We start from the raw sequence: 26,836 nt of genomic DNA on the forward strand, positions 1-26,836 counted from the left end.
TGTAGCAGGCATGCAGGGAGTGTAGCAGGCATGCAGGGAGTATAACAGGCATGCAGGGAGTGTAACAGGCATGCAGGGGGTGTAGCAGGTATGCAGGGGGTGTAGCAGGTATGCAGGGGGTGTAGCAGGCATGCAGGGAGTGTAGCAGGCATGCAGGGAGTATAACAGGCATGCAGGGAGTGTAGCAGGCATGCAGGGAGTGTAGCAGGCATGCAGGGGGTGTAGCAGGCATGCAGGGGGTGTAGCAGGCATGCAGGGGGTGTAGCAGGCATGCAGGGAGTGTAGCAGGCATGCAGGGAGTATAACAGGCATGCAGGGAGTGTAGCAGGCATGCAGGGGGTGTAGCAGGCATGCAGGGAGTGTAGCAGGCATGCAGGGAGTATAACAGGCATGCAGGGAGTGTAACAGGCATGCAGGGGGTGTAGCAGGTATGCAGGGGGTGTAGCAGGTATGCAGGGGGTGTAGCAGGCATGCAGGGAGTGTAGCAGGCATGCAGGGAGTATAACAGGCATGCAGGGAGTGTAGCAGGCATGCAGGGAGTGTAGCAGGCATGCAGGGGGTGTAGCAGGCATGCAGGGGGTGTAGCAGGCATGCAGGGAGTGTAACAGGCATGCAGGGAGTGTAGCAGGCATGCAGGGGGTGTAGCAGGCATGCAGGGAGTGTAACAGGCATGCAGGGAGTGTAGCAGGCATGCAGGGGGTGTAGCAGGCATGCAGGGAGTGTAGCAGGCATGCAGGGAGTATAACAGGCATGCAGGGAGTGTAGCAGGCATGCAGGGAGTGTAGCAGGCATGCAGGGAGTGTAGCAGGCATGCAGGGGGTGTAGCAGGCATGCAGGGAGTGTAACAGGCATGCAGGGAGTGTAGCAGGCATGCAGGGGGTGTAGCAGGCATGCAGGGAGTGTAGCAGGCATGCAGGGAGTGTAGCAGGCATGCAGGGGGTGTAGCAGGCATGCAGGGAGTGTAACAGGCATGCAGGGAGTGTAGCAGGCATGCAGGGGGTGTAGCAGGCATGCAGGGGGTGTAGCAGGCATGCAGGAAGTGCAGCAGGCATGCAGGGGGTGTAGCAGGTATGCAGGAAGTGCAGCAGGCATTCCAGAAGCTAGCACTAGTCTTCAATAAAGGTATGTAATACTAATTTAATTGTTAAACAAATTATTATTTCGGTTTTTGGCCATTTCAGATTTAGGCCAAGCTACTGGAACAGATTATGGCCGATAACCGAGGGTGCACTGTATGGCAATATCAAATTATGACCAAAATCTGCTATACAGCAAGTGGTCTTTCAAATACAGTGTGCCCCACCCAGTTTGTTTACATTCTCCGTGAGCACATCTATTATGTCTGGAAACTTTCCAAAATTTCAAGTGTTTTAAAGTTAGTGTGTATTTTTTATGCACGTACTCTGATAATTATACTTGTGTACCTGTACCTAAATATACTTATACACTGTGCTGGCGTGCAGGTACACATTAAAATCACTACGAGTCTCTCTACTCATGATGACAATACTACATAATAATAATCACTCTTGGGCATATTAAATGTCTTATTTTACATTAATATAGACATTTTCATTAAACCATCTATGATATTTTCTTCAAAATTATATAAGAAAAATGTTACATAGCATATAAACACAATACATACACCCAAAGAATAAAAACTGACATAAATATGAGTTCTGATTAGAGTGGCTTTGTAGGTAGTGTTGGAAGAATTACGTTTTCTCTAGTCAAACACTGGGGGATAACTGTAGAAAAATATTCCTTCTGTATGCCTTCACTCTATATATAGTAATTCATGATCCTTGTGGGTTTAGTGCTTCCTTTTTATTATGATGATAAATTATTATTATTATTATTATTAACACAATGGCTGTTTCCCACCAAGGCAGGGTGGCCCGAAAAAGAAAAACTTTCACCATCATTCACTCCATCACTGTCTTGCCAGTGGCATGCCTACAGTACAGTTATAAAACTGCAACATTAACACCCCTCCTTCAGAATGCAGACACTGTACTTCCCATCTTCAGGACTAAAGTCCGGCCTGCCGGTTTCCCTGAATCCCTTCATAAATGCTACCTTGCTTACACTCCAAGAGCACGTCGTCCTAAAAACTATTTGTGTTCATTTGCTATTGTCTAACACTCTCATGTACGCTTGCTGGAAGTCCAAGCCCCTTGCACACAAAACCTCCCTTACCCCCTCTCTCCAACCTTTCCTAGGCCCAGCCCTACCCCGCCTTCCCTCCACTACAGATTTGTATACTCTCGAAGTTATTCTATTTCGTTCCATCCTCTCTACATGTCCGAACCACCTCAACAAACTTTCCTCAGTCCTCTGGATAATAGTTTTTATAATCTCGCACCCAGCTGTAAATACTTGGTCTACACACCCCCTACCCTTCCTAAAGCCTCCTTGTTCATCTGCTATCCTGCTCTCTGTCTTACTGTGATGAAGCAAATCAGCACCTTGTAGTGATACTGGTCCTGTGGGGAGCAGCAGCAGGATAATACTGCACCACCTCTAGGGGCCCTTAACAACAACAACAGTTTGGTGTGTGTCATGGGCACCAACACATGGTGTGTGATTCTCTCCTACTTTATCCATTTATTAGCGATGCAGATTACATGGTGAGTTTAAATATGTGGCCTGTAGTTATAACTTTTCTCTTGACATATGCAAGACATCACCATCCCTGTAGAGGCCATTATTAGATGTACTAGTCATTATATTTTGTTGTTGCAGAAGTACTATGAAGATTCTATGTTCAATAAAGCCTAGAGATAAGGCCTGTGTTTCTATCACAACAATTTATTGAACATAGAATCCTGGGCTACCTGGTGGTGATCCTGCGCTAGACTACATCACAACATGGAGCGTTTACTGAAACCTGAGAGGCTAGACTGTGACCCCAGCTTATCAACGGCTGCTCAGGAATGGAAGCACTGGTTTAAGACTTTCGAAAACTTCTTGGGAGCCCTTCCTAAAGAAGATCTAGATAAACTAAGTCTGCTCATCAATTTTGTGTCACCTAAGATATATGAGGCTATTTCTGAGTGTAATACCTACGAAGATGCTATCAAAACCCTCAAGTCTCAGTATATTAAACCTACAAATGAAATCTTTGCACGCTATCGCCTTGCAACTCGCCGCCAGCAGATTGATGAGTCCTTAGAGGAATACTTTCAAGCACTGAAAATTTTAGGTAAGGACTGTCACTTCCAAGCAGTGACAGCTGCTCAGTATTGTGAAGAGTCCATCAGGGATGCTTTTATCAGTGGCCTGCAATCACCAATAATAAGGCAGCGTTTATTGGAGAATAAAACTCTCGACTTAGCCGCTGCCTTTGACCAGGCAAGAGCTCTAGATTCAGCCCAGAAGAATTCTGAAGTATACAGTACCACTCAGCCTTCTCGAGTGGTAAGTGCTGCAATTCCTGACCAAGACTCTTGCAATGAAGTTACTGGGGAACCTGCCTCAGTGACAGCAGCAGCAGGTACGGTGTGTTTCTTTTGTGGTTTTTCAAGACATCCACGTCCAAAGTGTCCTGCTCGTGAAGCAATGTGCCATAAATGCCACAAGAAAGGTCACTTTGCTAAAGTATGTCGTGCTAATGCATCAACAAGAGCTAGTGCCTCCACACATTCCAGTGATCATGCGACTCTAGCAACAGTGACTTCTGCGGCTACTCCAAATTCACTGTCAAAGGCAGTTGTGAAAGTATTCATCAAAGGAACAGAAGTAGATGGTCTTATTGATAGTGGCAGCTCAGAGAGTTTCATCAACCTTGACTTAGTTAAACGGCTCTCCTTGACTCTACATCACTCATCAGGTACCGTTTCCATGGCATCAACATCTCTCTCTATTCAGACCTTAGGGTTTTGTAAGGTAAATCTCAGAGTTAATGGAAAGGATTATCAAGATGTACATTTAGCTATTCTGCCACAACTGTGCTCTGATGTTATCCTTGGTCAGGACTTTCAGAAGCTGCATGGTAGTGTCACCTTAACATATGGAGGTGAACTGCCTCCTCTTGTTGTCTGTGGACTTAGCACTTTAAGGGTAGACCCACCAAAGCTGTTTGCAAATCTTACCGCGGATTGCCATCCTATATCAGCTAAGTCACGCCGCTATTCTTATGAGGATCGGATGTTCATTGAGAAAGAAACTCAGAGGCTGCTGAAGGAGGGTATTATAGAACCGAGTGATTCCCCTTGGCGTGCACAGGTTGTTGTTGTTAAAGATGGTTATAGGAAACGGAGACTGGCTATCGATTACTCTGAGACAATCAACAAATTTACACTTCTTGATGGGTACCCTCTACCTCGAATTGACGATACAGTGAACAAAATTGCTCAGTACTACGTGTTTAGCACAATTGATCTGCAGAGTGCCTATCATCAAGTCCCTATAAGGAATGAAGATAAACCATACACAGCGTTTCAGGCTAGTGATGGCCTGTATCAGTTTACCAGAGTCCCTTTTGGAGTCACCAATGGGGTAGCCTGCTTCCAACGAATTATGGATTCACTCATTCAGGAAGAGCAACTCATGGGAACCTACGCGTATTTAGATAATGTTACCATTTGTGGCAAGACCCAGGAGGAACATGATGCAAACCTTGATAAGTTTTTGGAAGCCGCCAAGAAGAAAAATATCAGTTACAATGAGGAAAAGTGCACTTTTTCAACTAAAAGGCTTAGCATCCTTGGTTATGTAGTGGAAGGAGGTTCAATATTCCCAGACCCTGAACGACTACGACCTCTACGGGAACTTCCAATGCCTCAAGACAAAAAGTCACTCCGAAGAACTCTTGGTCTCTTTGCTTATTACTCACAATGGATCTACAACTATTCAAGTAAAGTCCGCCCATTGAGTGCTACCACATTTCCTGTGACAAAGGAAGCAGAAGCCGCTTTCCATACTCTCAAACAGGACATTGAAAACTCAGTAGTTCAAGCCATTGATGAGTCCCTACCATTCGAAGTGGAAACGGATGCATCTGACATTGCAATTGCTGCAGTCTTATCTCAGGCAGGACGACCAGTAGCCTTCTTTTCGAGAACTTTTCAAGGATCAGAGAAATGTTATGCTGCTGTAGAAAAGGAAGCCCAGGCCATCATAGAAGCAGTTCGCCACTGGAGGCATTATTTAACTGGTAGACATTTCACCATAAGGACTGACCAACGGTCCGTGATGTATATGTTCGACAAGAGGCACAAAAGTAGGATAAAGAATGACAAGATATTACGCTGGAGGATGGAACTATCGTGTTATGACTTTGATATTCTGTACCGACCGGGTCAAGAGAACATCTCACCTGATGCATTCTCTAGGTCCCACTGTGGAGCAGCATGTCATGATTTGGAATCACTCTCAGCTCTCCACAAGGCTTTGTGTCACCCAGGAGTTACACGCCTGTACCATTTTGTCAAATCAAAGAACATGCCCTACTCAGTGGAAGATGTGCGACAAGTGATCAGAGCATGCAGAGTATGTGCAGAGTGCAAGCCAAACTTTCATCAGCCAGAGAAGACTCATCTCATAAAATCCACCCAGCCTTTCGAAAGATTGAATATAGATTTCAAAGGACCTCTACCAAGCACAAATCAGAATAGGTATTTCCTTAACATAGTAGATGAATATTCAAGGTTTCCCTTTGTATTCCCCTGTGCAAATATGGCTGCTTCAACTGTTATTAGTTGTCTTTCACAGTTGTTCTCTATTTTTGGTATGCCAGCTTATATCCATTCAGACAGGGGATCCTCGTTCATGAGTAACGAACTTCAGGAGTTTTTGGCTAGCAAAGGTATTGCCTGCAGCAGAACAACAAGCTACAACCCTCAAGGCAATGGTCAAGTGGAGCGGTTCAATGGTACTATATGGAAGGCAGTTACAATGACATTAAAGTCGCGCAATCTACCTGTTCAACACTGGCAAACTGTCCTACCTGATGCTCTTCACTCTATTAGATCACTGCTGTGCACAGCTACTAATGCAACCCCTCATGAAAGACTCCTCAATTATTCACGTCGTTCCTCTACGGGAGCCTCCGTGCCCACTTGGTTATGTCATCCTGGACCCGTTCTCCTGAAGAGTCACCGTAGGATGAACAAGACGGATCCTTTAGTGGAAGAGGTAGAGCTCCTGCAAGCTAATCCACATTACGCCCACATTCGCTACCAAAATGGTGAAGAGACTACAGTATCTACAAGACATTTAGCCCCAGTTGAAATCCCTATTAGTGTGGAATCTCAAGATACACCAATAGATGTGAAAGATGCTTCGTTTTCTCCTGGAAAGCCCCTTGAGACTACCCCTATGGAAATAGAGGATTCTGCTCCAGCAGTTAATCAAACCCCGCTGGAAAATATCGAACCTGGTGAAGAGGCTCAAGGGCTACGAAGGTCAGGACGTGTACGTCGCCCACCTAACAGTTTGGGAGATTACTGTCTCTGATATTTTAGAAGGGGGAGATTGTAGTGATACTGGTCCTGTGGGGAGCAGCAGCAGGATAATACTGCACCACCTCTAGGGGCCCTTAACAACAACAACAGTTTGGTGTGTGTCATGGGCACCAACACATGGTGTGTGATTCTCTCCTACTTTATCCATTTATCAGCGATGCAGATTACATGGTGAGTTTAACCCTTTGACTGTCGAAGGGCCAAATCCTGAAGTTGCTTCTGGTGTCACAAAATATTCGAAAAAAAAAAAAATTATTTTTTCTTATGAAATGATAGAGAATCTTTTCCCGATTGTAAAGACACCAAAAAAACGAAATTTGATGGAAAACTGACGGAATTACGCTCTCACGAAGTTAGCGACTTCGGCGATATTTAAAAATCGGCAATTTCGCCCACTTTGAGCTCTATTTTCGGCTAATTCCGTTATTCCAGTCAACCAAACTCATAACTATTTCTTCAGAATTCTATTTTTTCTATCGATTGAGTACAAGAAACTGCCCATTTACCGATTTCAACTACCCAATAACATGGTCAGAAATTTGCAATTTGGCCAATTTCACGAAAATTAAAAAATACGACAATTTCAAAATAAGGTCCAGAATGAACAATGCAGACATTCCTGGCTCTAAAATAACATTTTCTTTGTTCATCAGTCATGTCTCCAGGTCCCTGTGATATTACTCTTGCTTTTTATTTTGAAATTTTATTCAAACAAAAAATAGAAGATTTACTGTTATGCAGACTACTGCAATACTGTAATAATTGTAAAAATTACATCAACCCATTCATGACTGCGTATTAGAATGGCTATTTGGACATTTATTGGACAATGACATCATTTGTTTACTTTTGAACATCGGCAAAAATCAAACATTTCCTGTACTTTGTGCTCCATTTCCAGGTTCTTTTTATAGTAAAATTAATCAAAATCACCTCCATTTCTATAATATAGTTTCCATTCTATCAAATGAGACCAAGAAAACGAGAATACAACCACAAATACTATACGAAAATAGACCACAAAGTCGGCATTTTAATTAAAAAAAACGGTCGGAGTTTTTTTTTCTCATTATGCACTGCGTGCTCCAGGATTTTTTTTATGTGGTGCACACTGACCACACAGACCCATTCTCTCACATGTGGGCCTACTAGCTTTCTCCTGCCTGATTTGAAGCCGCTAGAATTTATGAGTATATATACGTCAAACACGGTACCTCACAAACGTATATATACGGCCGCGACAGTCAAAGGGTTAAATATGTGGCCTGTAGTTATAACTTTTCTCTTGACATATGCAAGACATCACCATCCCTGTAGAGGCCATTATTAGATGTACTAGTCATTATATTTTGTTGTTGCAGAAGTACTATGAAGATTCTATGTTCAATAAAGCCTAGAGATAAGGCCTGTGTTTCTATCACAACACACCTCAAGCTTTACTTATGCAAGGTGTGATAAATATTCGCTGTGAAGATTTCACGACTGTCCTCGCTGTGTATTTCTTGTCCATTTTTTCTTTTTTAACAAGTTGGCTGTCTCCCACTGAGTCAGGGTGACCCAAAAAGAAAGAAAATGCCCAAAAAGAAAATACTTTCATCATGCAACACTTTCACCTCACTCACACATAATCACTGTTTTTGCAGAGGTGCTCAGAATACCTATTTACTATGTGCATGGTTCTGTAACTCAGGTGAAGGAAATTAAACAGTTTAATTTAAAGATTATATAGGTAATGTCATCTACCATCGTTGTTGTGTTGAAATATAATGCAGAACAAGGCAAGTGTTTAATTGAAAAAGTACTATCATTATCATTTATTATTATTATTATTATTAATAATAATAATAATAATAATAATAATAATAATAATATCTTTTATGTTAAAACTGTTTTACTAAATATCTGCTACTTATGTTTAGCTATGTTTATTTTCTGTAATTTGCCTGTCACACTTAACCTAGTTTCTGTCTTAAAATTGTACAAAGTTATATTGTTTGTTAACTGTATTTTGGCTAGTGTCTTATTTTTTTGTATGATCTTTTGAGTGTTATAAGTGAATTTAATCAGAGGCCTGAGCTTGCTACCATCTGCAGCTCATTAGACTGCCATCCCCACGAGCCCCTTTGGGGCGGGGCAGATGGCAGACCAGAGGCCTAGCTTCTCCCTACGAGCCCTGTGAGGGCGGGGACTGTGGCTAGGCCTGGGGACAGTTGGTCCCACAGATGAGAGGGTACTTGTACCTCCTCCCATGGGAGACTTAGGTCTCGAGACACTCCCCAGATAGGGAGCCAAGGCCAGGTCACCACTACTTGGAAAAGACCCGGGCCGGGAGAATACCGGCAAATAAAAAAAAAAAAAAAATAAGTCAATTAATTTTAATATATCAGTTTTATTGTTTTATGAATGTGAAGTAGTGTCTTGTTGATTATGTTCTCTTTTTTTTGTAAGATCTTCAATTTTTTGTAGAAATTTTTGCTTGTGTGTTTTTGTGACTAAACCAGAAAAATATTCTTATAGGGTTTAGCAGCAAGCAGGCTACCCCCCCCCCCCCCGAGATGCCTACAAAATTATAAAGTGCATGGATGACTGAAGAGATACTGAGGAAAGGAGATAGTTTTCCAGAGACTTTGAAAACCCTTGCCCTGGAGGATCAGTCTTGGCTTGTATTCTGGGATTAAGAAAGATCTCAGTAGCAGCTCGAAGAAGGAATGTATCAAGGCATTTAAAACAAGGGAGGTAACCCCAGACAGTATGGTAAAACTATGGAGTTCCTTGGGAACTATGTTGGGAGGTATTTCTAATATCAATAAGCCGGTTCTCCTATAATGTTAGGTATTTGCTGCTAGTAATTCTTTTTTTCCCTTTGGTGCTAACTAATTCAGATTCTCTTGTAATGTGTTTATTAAATTGTAAGTGGTTTTTATCCGAGTATGTTTTACTTCCCCCTTTGAGCCATGTATATAAGGTCCATTTGTTTTCAGAGGTTAAATTGAGTAACCTAGTGATGATATCTTTTTTTTGGGAGAGTCAAGCCCCTGATAAGGTGTCTACTGCTCAGTTTTCAGGTCAAGCTACCCTAAGAGCCAGTACTTATCAGGACTCCTATCGTGTTATAACTCTCCTGTATTCTCACTGGGTTTTCTCCTGCTCTAACCCAAACTCCGTGTTTTCCTCCCTTCTCCTATGACTATGGCTACTTTTATGTCTTTCACTATTAAAAGACCAGGTGATGGCAGCATACTTCCAAGAGAAGAGAGCGCTACCTTCTATTCTCTCATATTCTAGTAATTTCCCCTTGTTATTTGTTCCCTATTTTCTCCACTCTGAGTCTCTACCTGAGGAACAGGCAATATGGCATCGTCTGGTGCTTTGTCCACCCTAAGGTGGGACTGGGGTGGAAGCTGCGGCACTTCATTACTCTTAATTCTTGCAATAGTGACTACCATACACTGTACCAAGTACACTCAGCAATTTATTCTCCTATAGTTTTTACACTCTTTTGTCCCCTTTGCCTTTATACAAAAGAACCATGAATGCTCTATGCCAATCCCTAGGTACCTTACCCTCTTCCACTAACCACTAACCACTCCAAAACTAAATCCCCACCTGATTTAACATTTCTATCCTTATCCCATCAATCCCAGTTGCTTTACCTCCTTTCGTTCTACGCACTGCCTCACACACTTCTCCCACACTCACAACTGGCTCTTCCTCACTCCTACAAGATGTTATTCCTCCTTGCCCTATACACAAAACCACAGTTTCCCTATCTTCTTCAACATTTAACAATTCCTCAAAATATTCCCTCCATCTTCCCACATATTCATTTTATGCCCTAAACCAATATGGGTCATACAGCTCTGCTACAAGAGTAAAATGACAATAGGTGTAAAATCACAGGATTCTACACACAAATATAGTATGTATTTGCATACCCTGTGCAAGGCAGACATCACAGAAGATGTGCCCACAACTCGTAAGAGTGAAGATCCGTTCCTTTTCATCACCTGGTTGTCTACAGCATGTGTTGCAATTAATCCAATCCATGGTATCAATGTTTATTTCTTGGTAACAATCAAATAATTCTGGAAACAATGAATTTTGTTAGAATGATCACTCAAACAGATTCCAGACAATTCAACTTCCAATCAAAATTTTAAGTTTACTCAATGTAGAAAATATCCACACTTACTATGTACTGTACTTAATATTTATACAGAACACTCAATTCAAACACTGACTCAGTGTTCAGACTCTTCTTGGAGAGCTGCAACAAAACACAAACACTAGATAAAGATCAAGATGTTTATTTTGACAAATTACATGGTTGTACAGAGGAATATAACAGTTGGGTGTACATGCCAAAAGCCCCTTTGTATGCAGAGCATTTCGGGCAAACTTAGAGATTAACTTAAGATTAGTAAGGCAATAATACATAGTTCATATGGTCATTAGGTGAGTTACAGTGAGTACAGAAGAATTACATATTCTATCAGGTAATGCTACATGGTTCTGATAAGTCTAGTAGAGACTTATTACACTATTGAATTAGTTAATATGATGTATTATAGTTTAGTACTATTTAAAACAATGAAATTTGGTATTACAATGAAACAATTTACATTATGATGTACTGTATTACAATATACTACTATTTAAAACAATGGAAAAATAAACATCCTAATTTCGAAGTAGTAAGTGGTTGAGCATTGATCAGCACAATATGAGTAGCTTTTGAGAAACTGGAAGTGATTAGGTAGGGTTTGTCTGGTTAATTTTAGGTGACGAGGTGATTTCTTACTAGGGCTTTATTAACCTTTAAACTGTCCAAACATAGATCTACATTCACTTGCCTGGCGTTCCGAATATTTTGAAAAATAAAAAAATCGTTTTTTTCTTTTAAAATGAAGAGCACAATTTCCTACATGTTATAGAATTAAAAAAAAAAACTTAGGGTCAGTGCTTACTGAGATATAAGACCATGAAGTTGCCACTGGATGCTCAAGTGTCAGCAACATAGACTCCTGCTGCTTGCAGACGTGTTGCCTATATACCTTTTTATCTTGTTTTTATTTTAATTTATATATTTTTTATGTTCTGATAATTACAATTTATAATAGTTCTTGTAATTTCATGGCCAATCTTTGTTCTGACACTAATATTAGGTACTGAAATAGTGCTCAAATAGTCACAATCACATTGACAGGTGAACATTTACACCTGCCTGGTTTATTTACTACTGTCTAGAAATACAGTGGACCCCCGCATAGCGACTTTAATCCGTGCAAGAGGGCTCATTGTTATGCGAAATGATCGGTATGCGAATGAATTTTCCCCATAAGAAATAATGGAAATCAAATTAATCCGTGCAAGACACCCAAAAGTATGAAAAAAATTTTTTTACCACATGAAATATACATTTTCCTACACACAAAGAGAAGGATACATGCACAATAGTAGAGTAGTACATGCACAGTATATATTGTGCATGTACTACTCTACTAAATGAAGAATAAATGACACTTACCTTTATTGAAGATGCAGCAATGACTGATGAGACACTGTGTCCTGGGAGTGCCTTTTCCTCCTGAGTACTGTAGGTCCTGTTTGGCATTTTCTTCCAGAACAGGCCTTATCACACTGTGTATGCCACTACGATTCTTAAATCTCTCAAACCAACCTTTGCTGGCTTTAAATTCACCAATATGAGCACTAGTTCCAGGCATTTTTCCCTGTTCACCTGGGTGTTAGTCGACTGGTGTGGGTTGCATCCTGGGAGACAAGATTAAGGACCCCAATGGAAATAAGTTAGACAGTCTTCGATGACACTGACTTTTTTGGGTTATCCTGGGTGGAAAATCCTCTGGGGTTAATTGTTTCTTGGTATTCTCAATAAGCCACACCAACAACGGTGCTACAGCAGCAGCAGCAGCAGCAGCTGACAGTGCTACAGCAGCAGCAGCAGCAGCTGACAGTGCTACAGCAGCAGCAGACGATGCTACAGCAGCAGCAGCAGCAGCAGCTGACAGTGCTACAGCAGCAGCAGACGATGCTACAGCAGCAGCAGACGGTACTACAGCAGCAGCTGACGGTGGTACAGCAGCAGCTGACAGTGCAGCAGCAGCAGCTGACAGTGCTACAGCAGCAGCAGACGATGCTACAGCAGCAGCAGACGGTACTACAGCAGCAGCAGCAGCTGACAGTGCAGCAGCAGCAGCAGCAGCTGACAGTGGTACAGCAGCAGCAGCAGCTGTACCACCAATAGTAGCGATGGTTGATTGGGGTTTATTATACAACCTGGCCAGCTCAGAGACACGCACTCCACTTTCATACTTATCAATGATCTTTTTCTTCATCTCTATAGTAATTCTCACCCTTATTGCTGTAGGGTTGGCACTAGAAGCTTTCTTGGGGCCCATGGTCACTTATTTTGCAGATAAAATCACCAAAAACACTGTAATAATACGAAATGTTCCGATTGTATGCTTGGATGTTACCGCGGAGGCTGGCTGGTAAACAATGCCACCGGCGGCACATGTGAGGCTGGCTAAGGGCGCACATTGGACGCGTCTTGGACGAAGAGCGGTGAGCAGGTTTTTGAGCGGTATGCGAGACAAAATTTTTGCGATAAAAGCGAGCGGTATGCAGATTGAACGTTATGTGATGCGTACGGTATGCGGGGGTCCACTGTATATTATATTATATTATCACACTGGCCGATTCCCACCAAGGCAGGGTGGCCCAAAAAAGAAAAACTTTCACCATCATTCACTCCATCACTGTCTTGCCAGAAGGGTGCTTTACACTACAGTTTTTAAACTGCAATATTAACACCCCTCCTTCAGAGTGCAGGCACTGTACTTCCCATCTCCAGGACTCAAGTCCGGCCTGCCGGTTTCCCTGAACCCCTTCATAAATGTTACTCTGCTCACACTCCAACAGCACGTCAAGTATTAAAAACCATTTGTCTCCATTCACTCCTATCAAACACGCTCACGCATGCCTGCTGGAAGTCCAAGCCCCTCGCACCCAAAACCTCCTTTACCCCCTCCCTCCAACCTTTCCTAGGCCGACCCCTACCCCGCCTTCCTTCCACTACAGACTGATACACTCTTGAAGTTATTCTGTTTCGCTCCATTCTCTCCACATGTCCAAACCACCTCAACAACCCTTCCTCAGCCCTCTGGACAACAGTTTTGGTAATCCCGCACCTCCTCCTAACTTCCAAACTACGAATTCTCTGCATTATATTCACACCACACATTGCTCTCAGACATGACATCTCCACTGCCTCCAGCCTTCTCCTCGCTGCAACATTCATCACCCATGCTTCACACACATATAAGAGCGTTGGTAAAACTATACTCTCATACATTCCCCTCTTTGCCTCCAAGGACAAAGTTCTTTGTCTCCACAGACTCCTAAGTGCACCACTCACCCTTTTCCCCTCATCAATTATATGATTCACCTCATCTTTCATAGACCCATCCGCTGACACGTCCACTCCCAAATATCTGAATACATTCACCTCCTCCATACTCTCTCCCTCCAATCTGATATCCAATCTTTCATCACCTAATCTTTTTGTTATCCTCATAACCTTACTCTTTCCTGTATTCACTTTCAATTTTCTTCTTTTGCACACCCTACCAAATTCATCCACCAATCTCTGCAACTTCTCTTCAGAATCTCCCAAGAGCACAGTGTCATCAGCAAAGAGCAACTGTGACAACTCCCACTTTATGTGTGATTCTTTATCTTTTAACTCCACGCCTCTTGCCAAGACCCTCGCATTTACTTCTCTTACAACCCCATCTATAAATATATTAAACAACCACGGTGACATCACACATCCTTGTCTAAGGCCTACTTTTACTGGGAAATAATTTCCCTCTTTCCTACATACTCTAACTTGAGCCTCACTATCCTCGTAAAAACTCTTCACTGCTTTCAGTAACCTACCTCCTACACCATACACCTGCAGCATCTGCCACATTGCCCCCCTATCCACACTGTCATACGCCTTTTCCAAATCCATAAATGTCACAAAGACCTCTTTAGCCTTATCTAAATACTGTTCACTTATATGTTTCACTGTAAACACCTGGTCCACACACCCCCTACCTTTCCTAAAGCCTCCTTGTTCATCTGCTATCCTATTCTCCGTCTTACTCTTAATTCTTTCAATAATAACTCTACCATACACTTTGCCAGGTATACTCAACAGACTTATCCCCCTATAATTTTTGCACTCTCTTTTATCCCCTTTGCCTTTATACAAAGGAACTATGCATGCTCTCTGCCAATCCCTAGGTACCTTACCCTCTTCCATACATTTATTAAATAATTGCACCAACCACTCCAAAACTATATCCCCACCTGCTTTTAACATTTCTATCTTTATCCCATCAATCCCGGCTGCCTTACCCCCTTTCATTTTACCTACTGCCTCACGAACTTCCCCCACACTCACAACTGGCTCTTCCTCACTCCTACAAGATGTTGTTCCTCCTTGCCCTATACACGAAATCACAGCTTCCCTATCTTCATCAACATTTAACAATTCCTCAAAATATTCCCTCCATCTTCCCAATACCTCTAACTCTCCATTTAATAACTCTCCTCCCCTATTTTTAACTGACAAATCCATTTGTTCTCTAGGCTTCCTTAACTTGTTAATCTCACTCCAAAACTTTTTCTTATTTTCAACAAAATTTGTTGATAACATCTCACCCACGCTCTCATTTGCTCTCTTTTTACATTGCTTCACCACTCTCTTAACCTCTCTCTTTTTCTCCATATACTCTTCCCTCCTTGCATCACTTCTACTTTGTAAAAACTTCTCATATGCTAACTTTTTCTCCCTTACTACTCTCTTCACATCATCATTCCACCAATCGCTCCTCTTCCCTCCCGCACCCACTTTCCTGTAACCACAAACTTCTGCTGAACACTCTAACACTACATTTTTAAACCTACCCCATACCTCTTCGACCCCATTGCCTATGCTCTCATTAGCCCATCTATCCTCCAATAGCTGTTTATATCTTACCCTAACTGCCTCCTCTTTTAGTTTATAAACCTTCACCTCTCTCTTCCCTGATGCTTCTATTCTCCTTGTATCCCATCTACCTTTTACTCTTAGTGTAGCTACAACTAGAAAGTGATCTGATATATCTGTGGCCCCTCTATAAACATGTACATCCTGAAGTCTACTCAACAGTCTTTTATCTACCAATACATAATCCAACAAACTACTGTCATTTCGCCCTACATCATATCTTGTATACTTATTTATCCTCTTTTTCTTAAAATATGTATTACCTATAACTAAACCCCTTTCTATACAAAGTTCAATCAAAGGGCTCCCATTATCATTTACACCTGGCACCCCAAACTTACCTACCACACCCTCTCTAAAAGTTTCTCCTACTTTAGCATTCAGATCCCCTACCACAATCACTCTCTCACTTGGTTCAAAGGCTCCTATACATTCACTTAAAATCTCCCAAAATCTCTCTCTCTCCTCTGCATTCCTCTCTTCTCCAGGTGCATACACGCTTATTATGACCCACTTCTCGCATCCAACCCTTACTTTAATCCACATAATTCTTGAATTTACACATTCATATTCTCTTTTCTCCTTCCATAACTGATCATTCAACATTACTGCTACCCCTTCCTTTGCTCTAACTCTCTCAGATACTCCAGATTTAATCCCATTTATTTCCCCCCACCGAAACTCCCCTACCCCCTTCAGCTTTGTTTCGCTTAGGGCCAGGCCATCCAACTTCTTTTCATTCAAAACATCAGCAATCATCTGTTTCTTGTCATCTGCACTACATCCACGCACATTTAAGCATCCCAGTTTTATAGTTTTTCTTCTTCTCTTTTTTAGTAAATGTCTACAGGAGAAGGGGTTACTAGCCCATTGCTCCCGGCATTTTAGTCGCCTCATACGACACGCATGGCTTACGGAGGAAAGATTTTTTTCCACTTCCCCATGGACAATAGAAGAAATAAAGAAGGACAAGAGCTATTTAGAAAAAGGAGAAAAACCTAGATGTATGTATATATATATGCATGTGCGTGTCTGTGAAGTGTGACCAAAGTGTAAGTAGGAGTAGCAAGATATCCCTGTTATCTAGCGTGTTTATGAGACAGAAAAAGAAACCAGCAATCCTACCATCATGCAAAACAGTTACAGGTTTCTGTTTCACAGTCATCTGGCAGGACGGTAGTACTTCCCTGGGTGGTTGCTGTCTACCAACCTACTACCTTATATACAACTGTATATACAAAGTATTTATAGGTCCCAGCAATGCTTTAGATACCCTGGTATATACCTTGAAACATGGTGTTATGAAAAGCATCCCTATACTGTTGACAGCCCGGTGACATTTGATAAATGTCCACTGCTCCAGCTAACCCTTGCTGTATTTGTTATCACTGTTACACGCAAACATGTCTTGTCTCTCTGCCTGTCTATCTGTCTGCCTGTCTATCTGTTTGCCTATCTTTCTGTTTCTGTCTGCCTGGAGTATAGGATATCAAACTCCTTGAAGAATCGTGTTATGACATCTGTTATCAGCTCGGTGACATTTGATAAATGGGTGCTCGGGGGAACCCGGGCTTGATTTGTTTTCACTGATACACGCAAACATGTTTCTGTCTATCTATCTGTCTGCCTATCTTTGCCTGGAATTTTTGGGTTATCCTAGGTAATTTACACTATGTATAATAACTGTACTTATGTGTATATGTGAGACAGAGATATAGATAGAGATACAGATAGACAGAGATATAGATAGACAGATATATAGACAGATATATAGATAGATATAGATAGACAGAGATATAGACAGCCAGAGACAGCCAAAGCCAGCCAGCCTGCCAAATACATAAGAACGTAAGAAAGAAGGAACACTGCAGCAGGCCTACTGGCCAATGCAAGGCAGGTACATGTCACCCCCCCCAGCTTAGACAAATGACCCACCTAGTCAGGTCACATCCACTGACTAGCACAAACTAGTCAGGTCCAACTCACACCCACCCACACTCATTCATGTATTTATCTAACCTATTTTTACTTTCCTCCTAAAAAGGGAGTGTTAATACATGGCATTAGTGAATCCCTGGTGTTTGCCATGCTGTTTGCTGTAGCTGGTGCTCAATTGAACTGCTGCTCCCACAAGGTACTAAGTGCCCCCAGATTTTTTTAATAGTGCGCACACTGAGTGCACAGACCCATTCTTTCATGTCTAGGCAACTCAAGCCTATTGTGCCAAATTTGAAGGAATGAAAAATAAAATGTTGATCTATGTTTGGAGCGCTACGCGTGCAAACTCAGATATACGTTTGGACAGTTTAAGGGTTAAACTGATTTGCAGACAGGGGTCCTTTAGGGTGTTCTGGTACTGAATTCCAGATCAGGGTATTCTGGCAATGAATTCCAGATCTTCAGGCCTTTTATATACATAGCATTTTTGCATAGGGAGAGATGAACACGAGGGATATCGAAGAGTGATGTGTCTCGTATTATGGTTGTGGGTCTTATAGTTATCAAGGAGGAGTTTGAGAGGAGGGTTTACATTAGAGTATAGTGTTCTGTGTATGTAGTAGGCAGAATAATAAGTGTGGATGTTTTGTATATTTAGCAAGTTAAGACTCTTGAAGTGGAGTGTGTTGTCTAATGCGGGAGTTAGTAATCAATTGTACTGCAGGTTTTTGCCGAGTTATTTAAAGCTTAAGGTGATTTGCTGTGGTTGAGCCCCATGCACAAATACCATAGGCAAGGTAAGGGTAAATGAGAGAGTGGTACAAAGCTAGAAGAGTTGATTGGGGTACATAGTACAGTATCTTTGAAAGGATGCATTCGGTACATTCCATATTATCACTGTTTTTGGTGCTTGTTTCTGCAAAATAAGTCACCATAGGCCCCAAGAAAGCTTCTAGTGCCAACCCTGTAGTAAAAAGGGTGAGAATTAGTATGAAAATTAAAAAAGATTTTGAAGGGTTTGGGGCTAACCCTGAGAAGCCTATGCCAGTTGTGGAATCCATTGTGCCTACTTCAAAAATTAAGGAAATGTGTTCACAGTGGGTTGAACTGCAAACCTTTATGGATGAAAATCACCCTAACACAGCTATTGCAAGCCGTGCTGGTGACTACTATTACACTGACAATGTTGTGAACCACTTTAGTAAAGTCATAAAGGAACGAGAGGTACAGGCCTCTATGGACAGATATGTTGTGTAACAGAAGTCCAGTGACTCTCAAGCTGGTCCTAGTGTCATTAAAAGAAGAAGGGAAGTAACCCTGGAAAAGGACTTGCTACCTCAAGTCCTAATGGAGGGGGATTCCCCTCCTAAACAATAGGTTCAACATTCTCCCCTCCCCCCATCCCATCAATCACCAGATCTTCATTAAGGGTAAGTGTCAATTATTCTATTGTTATTATTCTATTATTACTGTTATTGTAATTATTCTATTGTTATTGTAATTATTCTATTGCATTAAACTTAATATTTCATATGGTAAAAGCTTTTTTTTTCATACTTTTGGGTGTCTTGCACGGATTAATTTGATTTCCATTATTTCTTATGGGGAAAATTGATTTGCTTTCTGATAATTTTGGTTTATGATGAGCTCTCAGAACAGATTAACCCCTTCAGGGTCCAAGGCCAAAATCTGAAGTGGTGCTCCAGTGTCCAAGAAATTTTGGAAAAAAAAAAAAAAAAAAAAAAAAAAAAAAAAAAAAAAAAAAAAAAAAAAAAAAAAAAACTTACAGAATTAAAGAGCATATTTTTGTGAAGGTAATAAGACAAAAAAAAATTCTGATCAGTACTTACCGAGATACAGTGCCAAGAAGTTTGTCAAAAATGATGTGGTGGCGGCAACATCGACGAATTCCACATACGCACATTACATTATTTAGTGGTTTTTTAAGTTTTTTCTTTTTTCAAATTTTTTTCTATTCCTACTAACATTTGGGGCCTGAGAGACCAATACTGTATATAATGTATATACAGCAGGGCCCCGCTTTACGGCGTTTCGCTTTACGGCGTTCTGCTAATACGGACATTTCAAATTATGACCAAAACTCGCTATACGGCTCCCCCCACCTGTCTTTCTAATACGGTCACAGCGGCCCACCGAGTTTGTTTACATTCTCCCTGAGCACATTATGTCTGGAAACTTTCCAAAATTTCAAGTGTTTTAAAGTTATTGTATATTTTATATGTATTGTACTTGATAAACTTGTGTACACCTGTACCTAAATAAACTTACACACTGTGCTGGCATGTAGGTACACATTAAAATCACTAAGAGTCTCTCTACTCTTGATGCAATAATAATAATAATAATAATAATAATAATAATAATAGTAATAATAATAATCTCTTGGGCGCATTAATGTCGCATATTACGTTAATATAGACATTTCCCTTAATCTATGATATTTTTTTCAAAATTATATAAGAAACACATTATGTAACACACAAACATGATACATGCACCCACAGTATAAAAATTTATACAAATATATATGAGATGTTTACCAAACGGTTTGTAGAAGTGTCGGAAGAATTACGTTTTCTCTAGCCCGTCACCTGTTACTAGGGATAACTGTAGAAAAATATTCCTTTCGTATGCCTTCACTTTATAGCTATAATTCTGTACTAACTTGTACACAGTGTAAGAGTATTTGTTTTGTGATTTAATTATTATAATAATAATAAAAATATTATAAGGTAAAAGTTTCACAAACTCTTACAAATGTACATGAATGAACTAAAACTGGACACGTATTAATACCGTCTATTTCGCCTGACCGAGTGATCATCCACAACCTGTTCAGTTTGTTTGTTTGTTTACGCTGTCTGAGCTCGGTGTATCATTAAATGTTGTATATTACATTAATATACACATTTTCATTAATCCATCCGTGATATTTTTTTCAAAATTATATAATAAACACGATACATAACATAAATACATAACAACATATGTGTAGAGAACCTAGGATAACCCAAAAAAGTCAGAGTGACTTACTTCCATTGCCTTCACTCAGAGCATCATTTCTTCTCAAAATGATGTTACATGAGAATGGGAGTGTTCTTCTTTATTTATTCTACCGTATCAATGTAGAGACAACCTGTACACAATGTAACTTGTACACAAACCAGACGTGTACACTTCGTTTACAAAACTTACCTTCGCCTGGTTTGTTTACATAACTCTGCGCCTGTCCTCTCTCATGCACTCATTCTTTCTCTCTGTCATTTATTCGTTTTATCTCATTTACTTACTCCTGACCCTACATTAAGACTACAAATATTTTAAGGTAAGTAATGAGTGAACTGTATATACATTTTATCGCTCTGGGATGCTTAAATATCATAGAATATATGTGTGGGTGGGTTGGCCTGGTATGGAAGCCCGGCTGACTACCATACATACCATACTTGATTTTTTACAATAAATACTACTCATCTCACCCTATATTTTAAGGTAAGTAAAGAGTGAACTGTATATACATTTTATCGCTCTGGGATGCTTAAATATCATAGAATAGTATGTGTGGGTGGGGTGGCCTGGTATGGTAGCCTGGCTGACTACCATACATACCACACTTGATTTCTTACAATAAACACTGCTTGTCTCACCCTAGATTAAGACCATAAATATTTTAAGGTAAGTAATGAGTGCACTACGTGTGTATTGTACTTTTTTATTGTTTTTTGATGCCTGGTTCTATTGCTAACATAATATATGTTAGTGTAAACTTGTTATCTAGTGTTTGTATGCATTTGTAAGTGGAAAAAAAGGGTGTTCCACTTTACGGCGGTTTCCGCTTTACGGCGGTAGCCTGGAACCTAACCCGCCGTATAAGTGGGGCCCTCCTGTATATAAACTCACTGTATTGAACACAATAACCGCACTAAAGTTATTATCATATTATTGTTTACCACTGTTGTTTATTACAATAAACATGCACAAATCTTGTATAACGCTAATGTTCTATCATATATTTACATATTTACAATCACTGGACATGGTTTTAGAACTGCTGGAGCTTGTGGAACTCCTTGAAACAAGGCACCATGCACAGAGGCACCTTACATTCCTCACACATAAACCGAGTGTCTTTGCGTCTTTGTTGCCGTCGTTTTGTTTGTGCACTTACGATGCATCTCTTCTGAGCAAATTTCTTCTGAGTTGAAGGAAGCTGTATTATGAAATGATCACCTTCCCTCCTCAAACGCTTGGGTATATCCTGAGTAATTCGAGGACCTTGTTGTATGTAATATATACAGACTTTGCAAAAGCCTTCGACAAGTGTGACCATGGCGTAATAGCACACAAAATGCGTGCTAAAGGGATAACAGGAAAAGTCGGTCGATGGATCTATAATTTCCTCACTAACAGAACACAGAGAGTAGTCGTCAACAGAGTAAAGTCCGAGGCAGCTACGGTGAAAAGCTCTGTTCCACAAGGCACAGTACTCGCTCCCATCTTGTTCCTCATCCTCATATCCGACATAGACAAGGATGTCAGCCACAGCACCGTGTCTTCCTTTGCAGATGACACCCGAATCTGCATGACAGTGTCTTCCATTGCAGACACTGCAAGGCTCCAGGCGGACATCAACCGAATCTTTCAGTGGGCTGCAGAAAACAATACGAAGTTCAACGATGAGAAATTTCAATTACTCAGATATGGTAAACACGAGGAAATTAAATCTTCATCAGAGTACAAAACAAATTCTGGCCACAAAATAGAGCGAAACACCAACGTCAAAGACCTGGGAGTGATCATGGCGGAGGATCTCACCTTCAAGGACCATAACATTGTATCAATCGCATCTGCTAGAAAAATGACAGGATGGATAATGAGAACCTTCAAAACTAGGGAGGCCAAGCCCATGATGACACTCTTCAGGTCACTTGTTCTATCTAGGCTGGAATATTGCTGCACACTAACAGCACCTTTCAAGGCAGGTGAAATTGCTGACCTAGAAAATGTACAGAAAACCTTCACGGCACGCATAACGGAGATAAAACACCTCAATTACTGGGAGCACCTGAGGTTCCTGAACCTGTATTCCCTGGAATGCAGGCGGGAGAGATACATGATTATATACACCTGGAAAATCCTAGAGGGACTAGTACCGAACTTGCACACGAAAATCACTCACTACGAAAGCAAAAGACTTGGCAGATGATGCAACATCCCCCCAATGAAAAGCAGGGGTGTCACTAGCACGTTAAGAGACCATACAATAAGTGTCAGGGGCCCGAGACTGTTCAACTGCCTCCCAGCATACATAAGGGGGATTACCAACAGACCCCTGGCAGTCTTCAAGCTGGCACTGGACAAGCACCTAAAGTCGGTTCCTGATCAGCCGGGCTGTGGCTCATACGTTGGTTTGCATGCAGCCAGCAGCAACAGCCTGGTTGATCAGGCTCTGATCCACCAGGAGGCCTGGTCACAGACTGGGCCACGGGGGCGTTGACCCCCGGAACTCTCTCCAGGTAAACTCCAGGTATAGCAGGTGTTCTTACCTGGTACTTCATTATGAGTTGTCTGACAACAGACAAACAAAATTCACCATACGGTGGTCTGTTGCCAGTCTTTATTTGGTACATATTATATGCATTGAGCATAGAAATGTCCATGAGATGGAAGAAAAGTTTCATGTACCACTTGTAACTCTTACGAACACAGTCAACAAAACCAATCTGCATGTCACATTTGTCAACCAAGCGCATGTTTTGTGTATAATCAATCACTGTCACTGGTTTTCGAATACGTTCATTAGTCACTCGATCAACTTTGCCACTGTCTTGCATTTCATTATGGTGAATGGTTGTCAACAATGTGACATCTCGTTTCTCATGCCACCGTAATGCCATGATGTCAATGGCAGTAAACACCTGCACGTCATCACCACGAGCACCTGCGTTGAGCCTGGGCATATGTTTACGATTAGAACGCACTGTGCCACACACATCTGTCTTGTTCACTCGCATGAAATCACTGAGTAATGGGCTTGTGTACCAGTTATCGGTATATAATGTCTGCCCCTTACCAAGATAAGGTGCCATCATGTTTCTCACTACGTCACCTGAGATACCCAATAATATCTTGGTATCTTTCAATGTTTTACTTCCCGTGTATACAACAATATCCAACACCAGGCCACTGTCACAGTCACAGAGTACAAACAGTTTTATACCAAAGCGTTTCCTCTTGCTCGGTATATACTGCTTGAATGACAGTCTACCTTTGAACAAAATCAAAGACTCGTCAATTACAAGATTCTTGAATGGATAAAAGTATATGCTGAACTTTTGTTTGAGATACATGAAAACATTTCTAATCTTGTATAACCTGTCACTTCTGTCAGGCCTGGTTTTGTCAGAGAAGTGCAACATACGTAAGAGTAAGATAAACCTGTTCACTGGTATGATTTCACTGAAGACCGGGGTAGAAATTAGCTGATCTGTGGACCAGTATGCTTTTATATTATGCTTATAGACATGAGGCATAAGCATTATTGTTGCAAAAAGCAAATACATTTCTGCAACAGTCGTCTCTTTCCACCTGTGTAGTCTTGACTGTGGTGATATGATCGTATTTGCCATGGTGTACTCAAAATACTTATTACTTTCCCTGACAATAGTTTCCATCAATGGCTGTCAAAGAATAATTCAAAGAATTCCAGTTCATTGGCCGTGGTTCCAAGGGGACAAGTAGGTAGAATTCCACTTTGAGAGTCATCAAAGTGGTGGGGCTTGGGAACAAAATTGGGATTTTGCTGCCAATCCCACATACGGTTTGCTGGTGGATACTGGACATCATAGGCTGGTTGTGCGGGTGGTTGTGGTTGTGGTGGGCTGGTGGCTGACGCTCCGCTTTGTCCTTGAAATGACAAGTCAGCAGCGTGGGTCCCAGCGTGGGCTGGTGAGTCACGCATGGCGGTGCCACTACCATCACCACTAGCACCATCCACTGATGCCTGTGGTCTATCCATGCCAAGTGTAGCCACATCATCCTCACTATCACTACCTAACACTGGAGTAGGGCCACGGGATGTACTCCGGGATGTACTCCGTCCCCTGGGCACAGCATAGGGTACACTACCCGAGCACATGCGGCGACGAACATACCGACGCTTCACTGGTGAATATGATTCCTCACTATCACTACTCGAATGATCGTCAAGCGCAATAAAATCACAATCCACATCACTATCATCATCATTACTGAAGTCAGAGGCCTGGCCACGTGAAAATATTAGCTTTCTCTTGCGTTGAGGAACAATCGACCGTGAGTCACGAGTGCCCACACCAGAGGTAGAAGGTTGAGGATCGTCAGGGTTTTCTGCACTATTATCGATATCCTGGTCATTCTTTTCGGTCACTAACTGATCAAAGCCGTAGAATTCGTCTTCATTTCCACTTCCATCAGTGTCAGAACTATCAGATAGGAAGAGGAGAGTCCCAATTTTCCGGGGAGTGAGAGCTGACTTGCGACGAGGCATGGTGAACAAGGGTAACTGAGCCGGCGTTCCCACAATGCTATGCGGGCGCCTAGTTTTTTTGTTTATGGCGCACACCCACGACGCAGACCCGTTCTCTCACATGTAGACCTATGAGCGCTTTCGCGCTAAATTTGACGGCGCTAGAATTTTGGCATAGATCTACGGTTTGGACACTCAACGTGAAACCGTAGATCTATGGGACAGACCCTGAAAGGGTTAATATCGCAAACCGGGGGTCCACTGTATTCATTTATAACGTCACAAAACATACTCAACCCCTGCCAATTTGGATTCAGGAAAAATAAAAGCACTAGTGATGCAATTATAAAAATGCTAGACCTGCTTTTCACAGCACTGGAAAATAAGGAATATCCGCTAGGAATTTTTATTGACCTAAGAAAAGCGTTTGACACAGTAGATCACAACATCCTACTCCACAAACTTGACCACTATGGTATACGAGGCCATGCACTTGCATATTTTAAATCCTACCTTTCTAATAGGTATCAGTACGTCACCATTAACCCTTTGACTGTTTCCGACATATAAATACGTCTTACGAGCCAATGTTTCTGAGGTATTTATACGCATAAATTCTAGCAGCTTCAAATCAAGCAGGAGAAAGCTGCTAGGCCCACATGTGAGAGAATGGGTCTCCATGGTCAGTGTGCACCATATAAAAAAAATCGGGGAGCCAGTGGTGCATTGTGGGAATGCCATTTCAGTTGTCATTTTTCAGCATGTCTAGTGGTAAGAAATATGTGATTCCCCAGCAAATCTGGGACTCTTCTCTTCCCAAGTGATGCTCTAACACAGATGGAAGTGTCAGTGAAGATCAATTTCATGATTTGGAGGAGTTTGAGACCAAAAGCAATGGAGGAGGAGGAGGGGGAGGAGGGGAGGAAGAGGAGGAGGAGGAGGAGGAGGGAAGGAAGAGGAGGAGGAGGACGAGGAGGAGGAGGAGGAGGAGGAGGAGGAGGAGGAGGAGGAGGAGGAGGAGGAGGAGGAGGAGGAGGAGAAGAAGAGGAGGAGGAGGAGAAGAAGAGGAGGAGGAGGAGGAAGAAGAAGATGTAATAATATTGTAACCTTGAAGCAAGAAAAAAAAAAGTCCACCCCATGACAGTGACAAGATAAGGGGAGATAACATCTGATAAGAGCTGACTTTGATGAGCGTAAAGGAGGGTAATATTACATGACCATCGCCTCCCTTTGTTTTTGCTGGTACACAAACATTTCTGTCTGTCTATTTGTCTGTCTGTCAAGCTCCCTGTCTGTCCATCTAGCTCTCTGTCTCAGAGAGAGCCACAAGACTGTGTCATCACGTTTACTCACATCTTCAAGCAGAGTATAGCACTTTGTCTGGATTTCTTGGGTTATCCTAGGTAATTTACACTATGTATACTTGTATTTATGTGTACTTGTGAGACAGAGATAGGCAGACAGATAGAAAGAGAGACAGATTGAAAGATATAGAATGAGGGAGAAAGATAATTAGATAGAATGGAGGAGGGGAAGCAGCATCCGACCCCATTGTTTTGACAGGCAGTAGGGGTAGTGACTAATGAGACAATATGTCACTTTGACAGCTGCCGACTTCTGACTCAAAACAATTATAAGCCACACACTCCCACACAAGACAAGGAGAAGGAGGAGAAGGAGGAGAAGGAGGAGGAGGAGGAGAAGGAGGAGAAGGAGGAGAAGGAGGAGAAGGAGAAGGAGGAGAAGGAGGAGAAGGAGGAGAAGGAGGAGAAGGAGGAGAAGGAGGAGAAGGAGGAGGAGGAAGAGGAGGAGGAGGAGGAGGAGGAGGAGGAGGAGGAG

At 41.8% G+C, this 26,836-nt stretch overlaps 1 protein-coding gene across 5 annotated transcripts in view; it reads right to left on the reverse strand.

Moving 5' to 3' along the window:
- Positions 1-26,836, reverse strand: part of LOC128684185 (probable E3 SUMO-protein ligase RNF212) — a 122,127-nt gene that overhangs the window by 78,057 nt on the left and 17,234 nt on the right. For 3 of the 5 annotated variants that reach the window (XM_070094741.1, XM_070094734.1, XM_070094759.1), the window contains exon 2: positions 10,406-10,555. The exons of 1 other annotated variant lie outside the window; for it this stretch is intronic. In XM_070094741.1, coding sequence (XP_069950842.1) covers positions 10,406-10,517 — 112 coding nt within the window. In that variant the 5' untranslated portion in view covers positions 10,518-10,555. Of the gene's footprint in view, positions 1-10,405; positions 10,556-26,836 lie in introns of those variants that run through there. One more of the 5 variants, XM_070094752.1, reaches the window with a different exon arrangement.

The sequence above is a fragment of the Cherax quadricarinatus genome, chromosome 4 (genome assembly GCF_038502225.1).
Source record: "Cherax quadricarinatus isolate ZL_2023a chromosome 4, ASM3850222v1, whole genome shotgun sequence".
In the NCBI taxonomy this organism is placed as follows: Eukaryota; Metazoa; Arthropoda; class Malacostraca; order Decapoda; family Parastacidae; genus Cherax; species Cherax quadricarinatus.